This window comes from Hypanus sabinus, chromosome 10, assembly GCF_030144855.1.
Source record: "Hypanus sabinus isolate sHypSab1 chromosome 10, sHypSab1.hap1, whole genome shotgun sequence".
NCBI classification, from domain to species: domain Eukaryota; kingdom Metazoa; phylum Chordata; class Chondrichthyes; order Myliobatiformes; family Dasyatidae; genus Hypanus; species Hypanus sabinus.
In genome coordinates this window covers 37520666-37539564 of record NC_082715.1, presented here as the reverse complement: position 1 = coordinate 37539564, position 18899 = coordinate 37520666, and the positions used below count along the sequence as shown (strand labels likewise).

The 18899-nt window shown below is 39.7% G+C and overlaps 1 protein-coding gene across 1 annotated transcript in view; it reads right to left on the bottom strand.

Annotated features, from left to right (window-relative positions):
- Positions 1-5148: 5148 nt before the first annotated feature.
- slc30a2 (solute carrier family 30 member 2) overlaps positions 5149-18899 on the bottom strand; it is a 67692-nt gene continuing 53941 nt past the window's right edge. Inside the window, exons 4-8 of the mRNA XM_059981245.1 lie at positions 18261-18414; positions 15782-15998; positions 11768-11873; positions 7077-7211; positions 5149-5294 (exon numbers count right to left, since the gene is read on the bottom strand). Of these exons, the coding sequence (XP_059837228.1) occupies positions 5149-5294; positions 7077-7211; positions 11768-11873; positions 15782-15998; positions 18261-18414 (758 nt within the window). The remainder of the gene's footprint in view (positions 5295-7076; positions 7212-11767; positions 11874-15781; positions 15999-18260; positions 18415-18899) is intronic.

Below are 18899 nucleotides of genomic sequence, written 5' to 3'. Positions count from 1 at the left end.
CTTTATCAAAAGAGGGACAACGAAATAATATTTTTACAGAGGCTTTATTGTGAATGTGTCCCTCACTTTGGAAAGTTTTAAATAAATCTTTAAGTGTAGAGAGTTTCCAAACAATTCTGAAGTAGTTTATGAACTACACGTCCTGAGGTTGTGAAATGTATATAAATCTAAGTGCTTCTGTTTATATGGTCATCAATAAATCATCGGTGGGCAGAATCTAAGTGAAGTTATTTGTGATATTTCATCTTTAAAACTCACGGCCCAGTTATGGCTCATGTATGGTTAGATTACTTCAATTGGAAGTAATTAGAAAAATTGACGTTCGATTTATTTTGTTTCATCTAAAATAAGGTGCAGTCAGGAGACATGGCTCAATCACACTCATGCACACATTACAGGCACACAAGCATCAGAAATAAGTTACTGTGGACAAGAAGCTGGACAAGGAATATAAAGATGTTTGATAATCACCTTAAATCCACAAACTCTTCTATCAATTCTTAACCTTATCTTCATAGTTTTTTTATATACAGTTCTTTAAATCTATTTTATAGTCTAATAAGCACAAATATCTTTTGCAATGGTTTATCACCAGGAGGTATATGAAAATCCACAGGTATACAAAGGCACAACAGTACATGCATTATTACAAGGGTTCATTTGAAGAGTTGGATTTCAAAAATATGTGCAGTGCATGGCTAAAATTTGAGTGACCATCCATTCAAGTAAGAAGCTGCCCAGACCTTATTGAAAACTGAGCTGCATAAAGCTCTATTCATATAAATATTAATACGACTGCTGCAGTTGTTCTGAGACCCATAGATTTCCATTGTGGCTACCCTTAAGGCACTTTTACATTTTGGCACTTTAGTAGTCTGGACTGTGAAGGAGTCTTGTTCTTAAACCAGCCTCTACTTTTCCCCCCACCCCAGCACCTATTCCCAACCCAATTTTCAATAATAAAGTAATCTCTGTAAATGAGGTTTCATGTGCACTGAGGCCAGTTGATGTAAGATGACATCCCTCAGGGTTCTCAAACTATTCATCCTAGATAAGGAATTTTATCTTGTGTGTTAAATGGTCACTTAAGCGTTGCTGCAAACTGGAAACCTACCAGTATAACTGCACTCTTAAATTCAATATTCCTTTAAGTAAAACATATTGTCAAAGTGCATCTTTAAATTCCTGTTTTGGTCCACTATTCTCAACTAAACACCACAGAATAATTAGCCTTGGTAAGGCAATAACTGGAGGCAATTTGTCGAAGGTTATTTTTCCTATATTCAGTATTAGATCATTCAATCACTAATGTTTAACCATATTCTTTGTGGATTTGGGATGAAAAACAGTGTTATCTGTTTATAAATAGACTTCTAAATGACTACAGACTTTTGGCAGATCATTATTGGAACAAGGAGGTGGGAAAGGGCTTAATACCCTGAGGAACATCGGTGTCAATCACATTTGTGTGATGCAGTGATCCGTTGCCAACAGCTTTGCTGTCAGAACAGGTAAAATTCAGGCTGGTTTGCTCCATTATTTGGTAAGCAAATTTCATGATGCTTATTTTAAAGTACAGCTTGGGTTATTTGAGTTTTTTTTTTAACCAAGAAGTATAATCATATTAAATTCTATGGAGAATCTGATTTGGAAAACAAAGAAAAATATATAACCTCTAGATCATCTTTCAGAAAACTTATCAGGCGCCTGATGAAATTCTGCAAAGCAGTTTACAGTGTCCTTTTTCTCCCCCTTGCAAATAACCAAGTAGTCCCAATATGTGCTGCACCTACAACAAAGTTGGGCAGTTAGCAGAGCTACTGCCTCACAGCACCAGGCACCTGAGTTTGATCCTGACCCCCTGGGGTGCTGTCTGTTTGGAAGTTCTCCCTGTGACCACAAGGGTATTCCCTGGATAAACAGATTTCCTCCCACATCCTGAGCAGGCTGGTAGTTCAACTGGCTGCTCTGAACGGCCCTTCATGTGTCAATGAGTGGTAGAGTCTAGTGGAGGGGGGTGAGGAAGGCCGTTAAAGGAAAATGGGATCAGTATAAATGGGTGGTTGATGGTCAGATATTACAGAAGAGGAAAAAGAAAGCTTTCCTCACTTGGGAATGAAAATCAACTCCTTCAGTTTTGTCTCCAAGGAGTTTGTAGGTTAGCAGGAGCAAAACTGGTTTAAGTTTTATTATAGATTGTAGATTGTTGACTTGGGTTTGACTGAAAATGGTATTGAGGTTGCTGTGTATTGCGCCAAAACTGAGTTGAAAATCCACATTGTGCAGGATCAGAAAAACAATTTTAGTTTTAATTGCTGCTTGTGTTTAAATCCACTAGGATGACATAGGTTAAAATAATGGGTGAGGAAAGAAGGAAAAAGAAGTTTAGAGCAATGAACACAGAGTGCTGGTTCAACTCAGTAGTTCACGAACCATCAATGGAAGGAAATGAACAGTTGAAGCTTTGGGCCGAGACTCTTCATCAGGACTGGAAAGGAAGGAGGGAAAAAGCAAATCAGGAAGTGGGGAGAGAGGAAGGAGTACAAGCCGGAGGTGATAGGTGGAAGTCTAGATTCTGCTTGCTCCAAAACAGCATGTGGACTCTGATGAGAAAGGGACCAAACTTGCTTGAAGATAAAGACTATGAGTTCTGGCATTAATTGCAGGATTTCATATTGACACATATTTGGAAAAGGTAATAAAAGAACAGAGCTCTTCAGCTCTTGAATTAAAAGAGAATTGGACAGAGAGAAAAGGAGAACAATATGGCTGATTTAAGGAATTGCTTCAAATTGCAGACTTACTGGTTGTCTATTTTGTTGTGAAACTTGAATGTGGCTTAACTACAGTAAACTTCAAATTTGTTTACATTAGACTAGTCTCTAATCTACAACTAATCAGACTTCATATGATCCTGCCCAAAGGTTTGAAAGTTCAGATTTGTTATTTAGGTTACTTCAGAGACCTATCAGCAGCCTGTGACCTGTAATGACATATACTGTGCAAGTGGCAAGTACGTGTAGCCATCCAGGTCAGCACCTGTCCATTCAAGATCTGATGCATTGTCAGACTGAAAACCGAAAACCATTTTCTGTAAGGAAAAATGGACCATGAATGTGCTGTTTTTGAGACTACGTCCATTTCCTCAAAGATGAGTGGAAGTCATGTGATTTAAATGGGTAACTCCTCCACTCTTGTCTGGCTGCCAAAAACAGATGCCACGCTCTTTTCAGATGTTGATCGGTAGACTGACTCTTGTCACAGGAATCCTTCTTGGGGCTGGGCTACTCTGAGAAGTCTAGGAAATGGCCTCCCGCTGTTCAAGGCTCCTTGGCCTAGTCTCCATCAGTAATCATGTTCCTTGCTGTCCCACCCTATTGCTTGTCCATATATTCTATTTCTCTAATCTACAACTTGCCCAAGCTGCCTTTCACTATGTACCTACCAGTGCACTTATTCTATTTGCTTTTGAGAATCTTGCACAAGAAACATTTGCGATCACTCCAGAAATCTCCACTTACCAACTTGTAAACCTTTGAATCCATAAAAAACAATCCTTTTTAAATTTATACTTGCTCACTCTAATCTCTCAGTTGAAAAGAGATTGGAAGATAATATTCTTCAAAATGAAGTAAAAAATTATCTATTTAAACCTTACCTCTTTTCATTATTCAAAATCTCTGTGAGGACTTAAGGACAACAAAATTGGTGTTCCATACTTCATATGACACAAGTTTACTGTGAAGGCACCACAGACAACAAAACCTCTCCCTATTGTAATGGATAAAACAAGGTCCAATTCTAACCATTCCCTACACACAGTTCCCATTGCTCTAGGTCAGAATTGAATTCCCACCCAAAAAAGAAATGTACTTAAAGCTAACTGTACCCAATACTTACAAGTCTACAATGTATGTTTTAAGACGATCAAACGCAATAGGATTCTAGTTATGTAAGAGAATACTATAAAAGTCACTTCTGGAAGTTAGATTATTCAAGCAAAGACTGAAGGTGAATTGTGAACAAAACAAGAACCTTTGAATCTCTTTGTTTTGCATATTGCTCTTTAGTTCAGATAACTAACTTTTTTTTTTACTTTTGACTATTGGGACACCTAAGTTATGCCCAATAAACTGTGGCCTGGAATTTCAGGGCAGCAGCAAATTGCCCATTCACATCACACCATTCTGAGGTGTGTTTATGCTTCCTGTGAGTAGATCTTGAAGCAGCAGCTTCCAGATAACACCAGTTCCAGAATGGTTAGACCCAGTGTAGCACAAAGCATAATGGTTGTAAATGTCAAGGTGTGGCAAGGCTGCAACAAGTTTTCTTCACAAAAACATAGACAACTGGTTAAGTTATGCCGTCCTTTGGCTTACCCAACTGTCATTTAAAAAAAGCTGCGACATTCCACTTTAAAAGTATTAAAATTATTAACATTAAGAAATGAAATTATATAAAATGAAAACTAAGTTAAACCAAATAGTTCAAAGGAAATGAAGCACTTGAAATGTTCCTTACTCTCTTGTAGCCATTCCCCTCTGAAATATATGGAGTTGGAAAATTGCACACTTGGTGAGCCCCAGCATTGATCTAGAGGTGATTTTCTCAATGTAATTGCTGAAAGAGTAGTGGAAATTGCAATTCTGCCACTGGATTCCCCAACTTTAGAGCTCCATTGGAAACTGCTAATGAACAAATCTCAGGAGGTCAAGACAGATGTGTGCACACAGGGTTCCAAGTAAGTCCTGTGTTTTCAGAAACTTGGGGAGGGAATGACTGTCACTGCACACAGAGCAACAAGTGCTTTTCAGGAAAGTCCAGGCCAAATATTACTTACTAAGAATTACTAAACTTCAATTAGTTCTGTATTGAGCCCCCACCCCTGAAATATCAAAAGTAAACTAGTTTGGTCACTGGCCAGGGAGGTTTCTACTCAATCAAGAATAATTTGGCCTATCTGTCTATTTTCTTGATGCACTTCCATTGAGTTTTTGCTTTGCAGAGAGAGTTTAAGTCCTATACTCAAATTGGCTATTTCAATGCTCTTGGAAGCTATCCTAGATTTTTGGAAATCATGTAAAATACAGAGACAAATGTACAACACAACAACGAATGGCACCTCCTGGGATCTGGAATTTGAAAACCTCAGTCTTTTGGATCTCGACACTGGCTGCAGTCTAACATATCCTCTGAGAACTTTTCAACTTGGATTGTTGTGGTGTGGAAGGAAAACTTGCTTCGAAGGATTTCCGTGGCATCCTTCAGCACAGCTTGAGTATCCACATTCTTTTCTGTAATAGCAACAGTAGAATTACCAGAAAGCCATTATGAAGGTGCTCCACAGAAACAGAAATTTATTTATTTGTTTATTTGATTTTCACTTTTTAGAAAAATTGCAGTGTTAGTTTTGCTGACAGTTTTGGTAATACTGCTGGTACAAAAAAATCCATCTTTTTGGTACTAAATAGTTTTTCTAATTCAGCGGTCAGTTGAGAGAAATTTTGAGTTAGATCATTGCTTTACACACATTTGCCTCAAGCCCCTGACTCATTTTACACAATCTGATTTTGATTTCTAGAACATCTCATTGATCTGACTTTGCATCTCTTTGAAAGTCACATATGTAAGAAAAATAAATAATATGATTAATGGTAGAAATGAACACTAAAAATATCTCACAATGAAAAAGGTTTCAGATCTAAATAGAAAAATATCTTGCAAGTGCAAGGGATAGGCGTGACATCAGTAATGGAGGAGTTCAAGGTGGCAAAGTGTAGAGTTGTGTTTACACTGAGGGATTCTGATAACAAACTAATAAACCAGGACGGAGTCACAAGAAGATGGAGCTGAAAGATGGCTGCCAAGTTGGTCAAAGACCAGGCAGTGAGCTCCCTGCAATTGAGAGACATCAGCGGCAACCCATGCCTGGGACAGCATATTTCCAACGATTGGGGAGTGTGAGTGCAAGGGATAAGCGTGACCTGGTCCAGGCAGAGGTGTGGAATTGTGAGGATGAAAGGTGGTTATTGAAGGCAATGGAGTTGGGGGTCCACAGGGTGCCTGGATGAAATGGGATCTTCCCCAGCACAATATCGTTTGAGCAGAGCCTTGGAGGATAGAGCCCTTCCGCATTTCTTTCCTCCTGTAGTCTGTGTATAATACTCCCCCTGGACCACCACAGCTGCACACTCGGGGGATGAGAGAGGACCCTAACAGCAAGGTTTGTGGTCAGAGGGGTTCACTGGCACACATACTGTCGGGATACAAAACAGATTTAACACAAGAAGGGTAAAAGTGACACCACGACAAGGTCCTGCTGTCCCTTCCTGACACACTGAAGGGGGAGAGGTGTAAAAAGAGACCAGCTGGCAGAGAGGCAAACAGGGCAGTCATTTTCATGAAGGAGAGGGCCACACCAGTCCTATCAATGAGGCCTAAATCCAATCTGCTGCAAAAAGCCTAATCATGGGACATGAGTGTTGATGCAGGGAGGAAGCTGCAGTCATGCAAACCACACTTACACCAGACATCGTACTGTGGTCCACTGAAAATGAGAAAATCACCCTGGTGGAGCTCACGGTATCGTGGGAGGAAGGATGTGACTAGGGTCATGAGAGAAAGGGCCTGAAGCACCAGTCTTTAGTCCAGGAGTGTGGGGACAAAGGGTGGCAGATGTGACTATCCCCTGTGGAGATCAGCTGTAGAGGGTTCCTGGCGAGGTTGGCATGGAGGTTGCTGTCTGTGCTGAGCCTTGAAGAAAAGATCAAGAACTAAGCAGCTCGCGGGATGAGGGAGGAAGCAGAAAGAGCCTCTTGCTGGATATGGAGCAGGCGAGGGTTGAGCTGGAAGTCAGGAGCAGATGGGTAGTGACTTGGCCATCACTGCTGACCAGCCAAATGGAAAATGCAGTGGTTAAGGGTCAAAACACTATGAAGGTTGGGCACCACCTGGCAACATCTGCTCCTGGCCAAAGGCTACGGTTACCTCATCAGGAAACTGAAGAGAGCACCCCAGTGTATGATGCAAACAAATATTAAATGATGTTTAGTAAATATGATTATTGCTTTACTCACCTATAGCAATATGAACAGATAGCAGAGGCTGGTTCAGTGTCAGAGCCCAGAGCTGGAGATTGTGAACAGCTTTCACTCCTCTAACAGAAAGAAGAACTTCCTTCACTGAATTAAAGTCCAAACCTTTAGGGGTACCTATGAGTGAATAACAGGTTTGGCTTTATTGTGTTATTTTAAAGCAGAAGAACAAAGATTATTCAAATTGGAAGCAATAATAAAAAATTCCCTACTGTAATTTTTCATGAGGAAAGTAAAACAAAAAGCTCTTTATTCTTCTGAAACTGCAGTGGAGAAAAAGCAATTTCTGCCTGCAGCAGGTTCTACAATTTGGCACAATAGCAATCTCATGATAAACCAGCCACTAGCTTAAAATAGAATTCTATTGTTCCTCACAAGTTTGACAGCACTAGAGTTTGCGAGGGTATAGTGTGAGAAATTCCTCTATTTCAGCTGTCAGTGCTTAGACTGTGGATCTAAATCCTGGATCACCCCACCCATCAGCAACGTGGGAGTAACTTCACCAGAAGAATGGCAGCTGTCCCAGAAGCCAATTGGTTACTAGCTTGTCAAGGGCAGAGATGGGCAACAGATTTGTTTCAATATGAGCAGTTAAAAGAATTCTGTTAATTTCCTACTTTATGCTTATTTCTAATAAGCCAGGTTTGAGTGGTACTATCAAAAGTAGTTAAATAACTGTAGTCTATTTTTATACGTTAAACACTGTACACTGATACTATATAGAGTAAATGTTTTGAATGGTGGCTGAAATGCCAATCAAATAGGCTTTGTCCTGGATGGTCTTCAACTTCTTAGCAGTTGCTGGAGTCATATTCGTCAAGGTAGGGAAAGAGCATTCCGTCATACAGGAAACTCAAAGGGGAAGAGGGAACTGACAGAGGTCGTGGTGATATTGGCACAAATGAAATATTGGCAGAAAAGAGGAAGAGGCCCTATGCAGTGAGTTAGGAGTTAGGAAAGAGGCTGAAGAGAAGGACCTCCACGTCATAATCTCCAGATGACTCCCTCTGCCATGGGCTAGTGCAGGTAGGAACGGGGTGGGAGCATGGTTGAATGAGTGGCTGCGGAAATGGTGCAAGGGACAAGGTTCCAATTTCTTGGATCACTGAAATCTTTTCTGGGGATGGGTTGAGCTGTTCAAGAGGGACGGGTTGCACGTGAACTGGAGGGGAACCAAAGTCCTGGCCAGGGTGCTGCTTCAGAAACTTTAAGCTAGTTTTGCAGGGAGCTGGGAACTGGAGCACCAGGTCAGGAAGCGAAGGATTGAACTGGAAGGTAGACGTCAGGAAAAGTGCTGACAGGCAAAATTGAAATAACATGGCATGATGGGTCAGATAATTTGAAGTGTCTATATTTTAAAGCAAGGAGCATTATGGGTAAACACAATGAGCTTAGAGCATGGATCAGTACATGGAACTATGATGTTGTAGACATGCCTGAAACTTGGTTGAGAGAGGGGGAGGAATGAGTGATTAATATTCCAGGTTTTTGAAGTATTAAAAAAGATAGAGGAGGAGGTAAAAGAGGGGGTGGAGTTGCACTACTAAGCAGGGACAATATCACAGCTGCACTCAGTGCAGACATAATGGAGGGGTCAGACACAATTTGGGTGGAACTCAGGAACAGGAAGGGTGCAATTAACTGATGGGATTGTACTGCAAACTCTCTAATAGCCACCAAGGCACTGAGCAACTGACATGTAATCCGATAAAGAAAATTTTGTAAAAATAGGATTGTTGTCATGGGAGATTTCAACTACCTGAATAAAAACAGAGACCACCTTTGTGTAAGAGGCTTAGACGGGGCTGAATTTTTAAGTGTATCCAGGAAGTTTTCTTAAATCAATATGTGGATGGTCCAATGAAAGGAGGGGCCATACTGGACCTGGTGTTGGGTAATAAACCTGGCCAGGAGATTGATCTTTCAGTGGGTGAACAGTGACCATAACTCCTTATCTTTTAGGATAGTCATAGATAAGGATAGGTACATTCTTTAGGGGGAGAGTTTTAAATTGGAGTAGGGCAAAATATGAGGAAATTTGGCAGGAACTAATAAGAGTTGATTGGGAACACCTTTTCTCTGGCAAATCCACATCAAGCACATAGAGACACAATTGTAGAGTACAGGAAAGTTTTCTGTTAGAGGGAAGGATGGGGATGGAAAGATAAGAGAACCTTGGATGTTCAGAGAGGTGAAGAATTTAGGATTAAGGTGAATCCCAAGGCATTCTATACGTACATCAAGAGTAAACATAACCAGAGAAAGAGTGGGACCTCTTAAGGATAAAGGCAGGGGCAACATTTCCTTGGATGCGGAGAATGTGAGTGAGGTACTTAATGAGTACTTTGCTTCAGTATTTACCAAACAAAAGAATATGGAGCACCAGGAGGTCAGTGCTGAGTGTATAAATATGTTAGGACATTTAGAGGTCAAGGAGAAGGAAGCATTGGGCCTCTTAAGGAGTATTAAGGTAGAGCAATCCCCAGGGCTTAATGAGATCTACACCAGGTTATTGAAGGAGGGAAGAGACCATATTTCTGGGCCCTTGACCAATTGCTTTATGTCCTCTCTAGCCACAGGCAAAGTCCTGGAGGACTGGTGAGCGACTAATGTTGTACCTCTGTTTAAGAAGGGAGCAAGGGGAAATCCTGTGAATATAGACTGGTGGGTCTAACGTCAGTTGTAGGCAAACTGCGAGGGAAACTTCTTGGGGATAGGATATATGAGTATTTGGAAACCCATGGCCTAATTAGGAGAACCAGAATTGCTTTGTGTATGGCAGGTTGTGCCTTACCAACTTGATGGAGTTTTTTTAACAAGGTGACGAGAGAGGTTGATGACGGTAGGGCAGTGGATGTTGTCTACATGGATTTTAGTAAGCTGTTTCACAAAGTCCTTCATGGGAGGCTAATCCAGAAGCTTGGGATCCACAGCAAATTGGCTGCCTTTTGCATAGAAGACAGTGGGTAATGGTTGAAGGGACTTATTCGAGCTGGAGATCTACAATTAACGGAGTTCCGCAGTGATCTGTGTGGGACCTCTGCCGTTTGCAATGTATATAAATAACCTGGATTAAAATGTAGATGGGTGGGTTAGTAAATTTGCAGATGATACCAAGATCGGTGGAGTTGTAGATAGTGTAGAAGACTGGCAAAGAATACAGCACGATATAGGTCAGTTGCAGATATGGGCTGAAAATGGCAGATGGAGTCTAATCCAGATAAATGTGAGGTGTTGCATCTCAGCAGGGACAGTGCACTGTAAAGGACAAGATCCTTAACAGTGTTGCTGAGCAGAGAGATCTGGGGATCCAACTTCATAGCTCCTTGAAAGTGGCTGCTCGGGTCAATAAGGCCGATGGAATGCTTGTCGAGGCATTGAGTTCAAAAGTCAGGAGGTTGTGTTGCAACTTTACAGAACACCTGGATTATTGTGTACAGTTTGGGAATCCCCACTATTGAAAGGATGTTGAGGCTTTGGAGAGGGTACGGAAGAGGTTTATCAGATGCTGCCTGGTGTAGAGGGCCTGTGCTATCACAAGAGGCTGGGTAAACTTGGGTTGTTTTCTCTGGAGCAACGGAAGCTGAGGGGAGATCTGATAGAGATTTGCAAGATTATCTGTTCCCCAGGGTTAAAATGTCTAATAGCAGAGGGCACGCATTGAAGGTAAGAGGGGGTAGGTACGGGGGGAGGGGGGTGAGGTGTAAGTTTTTTTTACCAGAGAGTAGTGGATACCTGGAATGTGCTGCCTGATATGGTGGAAGAGGCAAATACTCCAGAGGCTTTTCAGAGACGTTTACATAGGCACAGGGATATAAGGGGGTACAGGGATACGGACATGGTGTAGGGAGGAGGGATCAGTGCTTGGGTGTTTATGAGTTGCTTCTTAGCTGCTTCAGCACAACATTGTGAGCCGAATGATTTGTTCCTAAGCTGTACTGTTCTATGTTCTATGGTCTCGGGGTGTCAGTTTTTACAAGGAACCTCAGACCTGCTCTTGGTACCATAGTATATGTCTGGTCATGTTGTGTTTCTGGTCTCTTGTGAGCCCCAGGAAGTAATGGTGAATTGTTGCATTAAGAACAGCATTCTGGGTAACACTACAAGTTATTGAAATTACAAGGATGGTATGCAGAGAGGCTTAGACCAGTGATCTGGAAATGTGTGAAGTTCACAAATAACAGCTGAAGAGTTAAATTCAAGTAACTAATAAAACTTGCATGAAAAGCCACTGTCAGTAATGATAACCATAAAAAAATCACAAAAAAATCATCTGGTTCAACAATTGCCTTGGAAAGGAATTCTGTATTCCACACTTAGTCTGCCCTATAGATGACCTAGAATTACAGCATTGCAGTCAGACTTTTATCTGTCAGGCATTCAACTCAGGGCATAAAGGTAGACAATAAATACTGGCCAAGCCAGAGATATATACAGCCCTTGAATGATGCTCCAATTTGCAAGCAAATGATACTCTAAGCCTTTGTGCTTCTAATCTGTTAGCAGAATTCCATACACATATTATTCAATGAGGTTAATACAACTGACACCGATATTTCAAAAATAAATAGATAAGTGATGGTATATTTTATGTTTCATTTTCATCAAAGATATGATGTGGTTAATGAATAAATTAAATACTTTGAAGCAAGGAGTATTGAAATAGATCCTACCTTCCATCAGTACACGGAACACATCCCTTAAAATAGTGATTGTCGTACCCAGAACGAAAACAGAAAAGAAGAATGTAGAGATAGGATCTGCAATTTTATAAGCGGGCTACAAACAGAGAAGAACACAGATTGAACATAGCATTTTATTTCACTCTGCCTCATGATTAAATAGTTAAATTTGTCAGCTGCTATTTCCAGTTATAAAACCACTTGGGTTCTGTCTAATCATATTATTTTTTAATTGTTCAACAGTTTTTTCCTTGGTAATGGATTCCAGTGTTTTCCATACAATTAGCAAGAGTCTAAGTGTTTCACAAGACTCTCATTTTCTCTAAAATGCTATTACATTTCTTCATTGATCGTCCACGGGCCAAAATCAAGATCATTTTGATAAGCATACAGATGCATTCTCTATCTGTACAACTGTCTCTCAGCTGTACAATTACCTCTAAAAGGGAGTTTGTCTGATGTCTTCTGTTATCTAGGTCCTTCCCTTCCAATCAACAAAAATTTCCAAACTTGGTTCTCATTTTACTTTAAAATGGATTCAAATTGGTAGCGGAAAAGGAACAACCAGCCCAATCACTTAGAGCCCAAACAACACCACTTGATGAGTTTGCCTCTGTTTTATTCTCTGAAACCTCTGTCTTGTACTCTCTTACCCCTGTGAATCTATGCGATTACAAGCTAATCCTTTGGACAAATATCAGTGGTGTTACTCAGTTCCCAGCTCAAGTGCCTTCCTGAAGGGTCAACTAAGTCTGGGTGTTAGCCTTGCAGCTCTTTCTCTGGTTATTCTATTGTTTATTTTCCTCTCTCCCTTGACCAGAAGACCATAAGACATAGAAGCAGAATTAGGCCATTCAGCCCATCAAGTCTGCTCCACAATTCCATCATGGCTGATCCCCGATCCCACTCAAACCCATACACCTAGCTTCTCGCCATATCCTTTTATGCCCTGATCAATCAGGAAACTATCATCTTCTGCCTTAAATATTCCCATGGACTTGTCTTCCACCACAGCATGCCGCAGAGCATTCCACAGATTCACTACTCTCTGGCTAGAACAATTCTTCCTTACTTCTGTTCTAAAAGGTCATCCCTCAATTTTCCGTCAATCCACTTGAGGGAACATCCTCTCCACACCCACCCCATCTAGTCCTTTCAATGTTTGGTAGGTTTTCGCTTTCATTCCCAGAATCATCCACATGAACCTCCTCTGGACTCTCTCCAATAACAATACATCCTTTCTGAGATATGGCACCCAAAACTGTTGACAACACTCCAAATGCAGCCTGACTAATGTCTTACAAAGCCTCAGCATTATCTCCTTGCTTTTATATTCTATTCCCCTTGAAATAAATGCCAACATTGCATTTACCTTCTTTACCACAGACTCGACCTGTAAGTTAACCTTCCGGGGGTCTTGCATGAGGACTCCTAAGTCCCTCAGCACCTCTGATGTTTGAACCTTCTCTCCATTTAGACAATAGTCCACACTATTGTTCCTTTTACCAAAATGCATTATTATACATTTCCGAACACTATTCTATCTTCCACTTTTTTTTGCCCATTCTTCCAATTTGTCCAAGTCCTGCAACAATTGCATTGCTTCCTCACACTACCTCCCCCTCCACTTATCTTCGTATCATCTGCAAACTTTGCCACAAAGTCATCAATTCCATTATCTAAATCATTGACAAACAATGTGAAAAGTGGTGGTCCCAATACTGACCCCTGAGGAACATCACTAGTCACTGGCAGCCAACCAGAAAAAGGCCCTGTTATTGCCACTCGCTGCCTCCTGCCTGTCAGCCATTCCTCTATCCATGCCAGTATCTTTCCTGTAACACTACAGGATTTTATCTTGTCAAGCAGCCTCATGTGTGGCACCTTATCAAATGCATTCTGAAAATCCAAGTAAGTGACACCCACTGCCTCTCCTTTGCCCACCCTGCTTGTTACTTCCTCAAAGAACTCTAACAGATTTGGCAGGCAAGAAACCATGCTGACTTTGACTTATTTTATCATTAGTCTCCAAGTACCCTGAAATCTCATCCTTAATAATAGACTCCAGCACTTTCCCAACCACTGAGGTTAGGCTAACTGGCCTAGAATTTCCTTTTTTTTTGTTTTCCTTCCTTCTTAAAAAATGGAGTGACATTTGTAATTTTCCAGTCCACTGGAACCATGCCAGAACCAAGCAATTTTTGAAAGATCATGACCAATGCATCCGTTATCTCTTCAGCAAACTCTCTAAGGACTCTGGGGTGTAGTCCCTTTGGTCCAGATGACTTATCCACCTTAAAACCTCTCAGTTTGCCTAGCACTTTTTCCTTTGTAATAGCAGTGGCACTCACTCCTGCTCCCTGACACTCATGGACCTCAGGCGCACTGTTCGTGTCTTCCACAGCGAAGACTGATGCAAGGTACCCATTATATTCATCTGCCTTTTCTTTGTCCCCCATTACTACCTCACCAACATCATTTTCCAGTGATCCAATATCAACTTTCACCTCCCTTTTACTCCTTCTATAACTGAAACAACTTTTAGTATCCTGCTTTATATTATTGGCTAGTTTGACCTTATATTGCATCTTTTCCCTTCTTATAGCTTTTTTAGTTGCATTTTGATGATTTTAAAAGCTTCCCAATTATCCAATTTCCTGCTCACTTTTGCTACCTTATATTCCCTTTCCTTGGCTTTTATGCAGTCCTTAACTTCCCTTGCTCGTGAGGTAGCAATGGGGGACATAGAAATGGCAGATGAACTTAATGGGTACAATAGTTGCCTATTGTCCTGTGCACAATGCTGATATTATCAAATTGCTATGAGACAACTACCGAGAACATAATTATTTAATTCCCCAAAAGTCCTGATTTTAACTTGTTAATCTTTGAGGTTCCCCAACCTCAGTATTTATATTTATCATATGGTACTACTCTTAAATTTCAGCCCCCTTCAGATAAGGTCAGCTAATTCATTGATCCTTTTGATAAATTAGTTTTTTAACCTGTACAACAATCTTGACTAATTGACAGAAATAAATGCTATTTATTCTCTAGATAAATTTAGCATTAAAAGAATTAACAAGTTGCAGTTTCACTTGCAAGTGCAATGGTTAACTTGATCACTGAAATTTTGTGGGTAACAGCAAAATGTAGGAGTGGCAAGGACGCGATCAAAAATGAGAATTGCATAACTTAAAGAGAAAGTGTACCTGTTTATTTCCAGAGATGTAGAACAGAAAAATGGAGTTATACTAAAATAATCTTAAGATTTAGTTAGAAGGCACTGTGCATAATTTTATTTGCTACATAATAAAAAAGTATATTGGGAGAAAGCAAAAAATGAATTTACAGATATTTTTGGGAATCTGAGATTTTTTTGTAGATATTATTGGGAAAAACAGGCTGGCTCTGTCTTTTGATTGACAGGTGATCACATTGAAACTCTTCAGAATTCCCAAATGTTAAGATAAGAATGGGCAGAGGTTTTCTGCTATTAGCATATGTTATATTAAGAGGCCAATATTTGTGACCAAGAAATCAAAACTGGAATTCAGAAATAAATTCTTGACCAAAAACAGGCCTAGAAAGATAAAAGATGGTAACACTTGAATAGTCAAGGCAAAAAAAAGCAGAGAGGAACTGAAGGACTGGATACGAGAGGAAGAAACAGATAAGCCAAGGGCAGAGATATGTGGAACAAAACAGTCCATGTGACAGGCTGAGCTGAATGGCTTGTTTCTGTATAGGCTATTATATAATTATAATTATATAATTTTTTGAGATAAGTTTGAGAAAGGCACCAATGATTAAAATCAGAGATTAACTATTAAAATATCACAGATGAATCTGAACTGAATGCAATCATTGTTACATTATCTTTTTGAACTACATTTACCATCAAATATTATTTTGTGGCATTTTTCACAATGTATGATTATTCTTAGTGGAATGAACTCAGAATTAATGTCCAATACTAAATGAATATTTTAAAAAAGAAGAAACCTTAAAGAAGATGACAGTGGCTGCCACAAACACTCCGATGCTCTGGAACAAATCTCCAATGACATGTATGAAGGCTGCTCTCACACTGGTGTTTCCCAGCTGGTTTGCCTGAGAAGAGTTCTCCTCAACTCTGTTGTTTTCTAACTCCTCATAACCAGCTGCATAGTGATGGCTATGGCTGTGGAAAGGGTTTGATTGATGGAGTATGACAGCCATTCTGCAACATAAATGATTGGAAGAAACCTTATCAGATTCATTTTGTTTTCAAGGACTGCAGTGGATTAAATTTTGAGTTATTTCGGCTCTTGAAGTTTTTCCACATCCCACAAATAATCTCAACGATGTGTCATATTCAAGGGTTATTGTGTTATGCATACATCAGCCTATTGAGTGATATAGTTCATGATTTTGAGTCACTTTGAGCAACTTATCATGTTAGCTCAGCATTTTTACCAAGGCAGAAGGCAGCAGAGTCCCACTGCAGAGCATGAAAATCACATTCCCACAACAGTCTATGATTGATTGAGTCACATTTTTTTGATGAAATGTTAAGCTAAAGCCTGATCCATTCTCTCAAGTGGACATAAAAAATCCCACATTACCATTTGAAGAGCAACTAGTGAATTATTGCCTGCCTTCATGCCAATATTTATCCCTCTATCAACATCATTAAGATGCATCATCTGGTCATTTTTGTAGGAAGCAGATGTAGTCAAATCAGCAACAGCATTCCATAAACCTCAAAGCCACTGATGTAATATATCTCACTGGTTATCAGGCACTTTTGAGCACACTATACAGAAACATGCTCAAAATATACTGCAAATATTTTTTTCCTGTTTTACTCCCCATTTTATCCCCATGCCCTGCAAGCTTTTCCTTTGATCCAAATACATTTCTATAATTAAGAGATGCAATTTAGATTATGGTATCTTGCTATATAAACGTTACCCATGTTACCCATGATTTTGTTTTTTGCCAAACACCTTGAGTGCCCCTGATTATCTGTACATCTAAACCCCTTTGTACCCCTCACCAACTGTGCACTTCTCATGCATTACTGAGCCCAGACTTGTATTTTCTAGTTATTGTAGCCTACTCCTGATGAAAATAGATTAGAATGCATTGACAGGGCAAACTTTTTGGGTGTTAATGTGTTCTTCAAGTGAAAAAGAAAGATGAGCTGTGATTAAAAGATATTTCTTCTAGTTAATGCTTTTTTCTAGTTTTTTCACACTCAAACCTGTTGCCTTCCAAATAATTGCACACCACATCTAACTGCGGTTCTAAAGTGCCAAATCATTTTCAGAAAATAACTTTTGTTTTAGAGTTTTTTTTTCTGAGGTTCACTGGGAAAATTATGACAAGATGTCACTATTTTTAAAATATTATCTCAGATACCTGGTGTAAACATCCTAGTCCTTGACCAACCATGTAGACACTGTGCCTCTGCCTCCACAGAAGGCTAAGGAAATTTGATACGTCCAATTGACCATCACCTATTCTTATAGGTACATCATAGCTTAGTACGGCAACTGCTCTGCCCAAGATCCCAAAATGTCTACCCTTTCGCTGCCTCTAGAAAGCAGGCAACATAATTAAAGACATCTTCCACCCTGGGCATTCTCTTTTCTCCCTGCATCAACCCTCATCAGGCATAAGATTCAAAAGCTTGAAAACATGCACCAACTGGCTCAAGAACAACTTCTATCCCTCTGTTATTAGAATGAACCTCTTATAAGTTAAAGATGAACTCTTGGCTTCACAATCTACATCGTCTTGGCCCCTGCACTTCCTCTGTAACTATAACACTTCATTCTTTTTCCCTTGTGCTATCTCAAAGTTCTTGTGTTTTGAAATGGTTTAGTTGGGTTTCAAAACTTAAATTTTTACTATATTTTTGTACGTCTGACAATAATGAACCGACAGCGATGGTTTCATTTCATCTGTAAAAGGGGTGAAATATCAGAAGTACCTTTAGTACCTTTGCAATGCTGCAGCAATTTTTCCCCCATGACTTTGTGAAGCAAGAGTGCATGAAGATGCATTTGTTCAGCAAGGTAAAATCAGAAAATGTACAGACAAAGGGTTTTTGACATGAAACATTAATTATTTTTCTCTTTCATGGACACTATCAGACCAGCTGATCGTTTCCAGCATTTTCTGCTTTTCTTTCTGATTTTCAGCATCTGCAGTTCCTTTTAGATTAATATTTGTTAACTGACATGTTATGTTAATTAATATTTAATTGCAACTGGTTACGGTTTTGAGAGACACCTTGATGTGTTAACTTTTTTAAATGGGCAAAGAGACAGGTGAATGTTAAAAAAAATTCATGTAAAAGAAAAACCATTAAATTTCACCTTTTTACATTATGATTTGCATTTAGTCTCGGCAACATTTTAATGCATTTTTCTTGGAACTCAGAAATCAAATGTAGTGTGATTAAAATGTCCAAGTAAAGATTAAGATTGCTTACATGATATTGACTCCTATAGCACACCCAGATGTGATAAGCATTACATGGCTTTCAATTTCAAAGTCTTTGCTGATCAGTCGCTGTATAGCAAGGTAGACCAGCACTGCTGTCACTGCCCAGATTGACAGCACAGAGAGAAAAGCTCCCAGAATCTCTGTGACACAAAGCAAAGAAAGAAAGATACAGACATTAGAACAAAGCAATCCTTTGTATTTTACTGATCCTTGATTTTTCCTCCCCAGGTTTTGCAGTCAAATGTAGAATAATATCAAATAATGTAAAACTGTGACAATCAAATAACTTGTCTATCCTCTCAAATATTTATCATGAAATATTTTGAAAACAATAGGTGAATTATTTTAGGAGAGATGCCACTATAATTTTTAAAGTAAGTGAAGAGAATTTCATACAAGCAGGATAATATGTTCACATGGTTACAGTGCAGCAATTTCAGCCACCTGCGGTTCCAGTTATCAGAGAGACCCAATTTTACCTGAGTGTGCTGAACAAAAGTTAGAGCAGTATTGAATAGGATGTAATGGAGCTGGGCCTCAATGCTGAGGATATCAGTCAAGGAGAAGACAATAGAGTTCTCATCCTGCCAATTTGTTTAGATGATATTTTTGAGACAGGATTGTT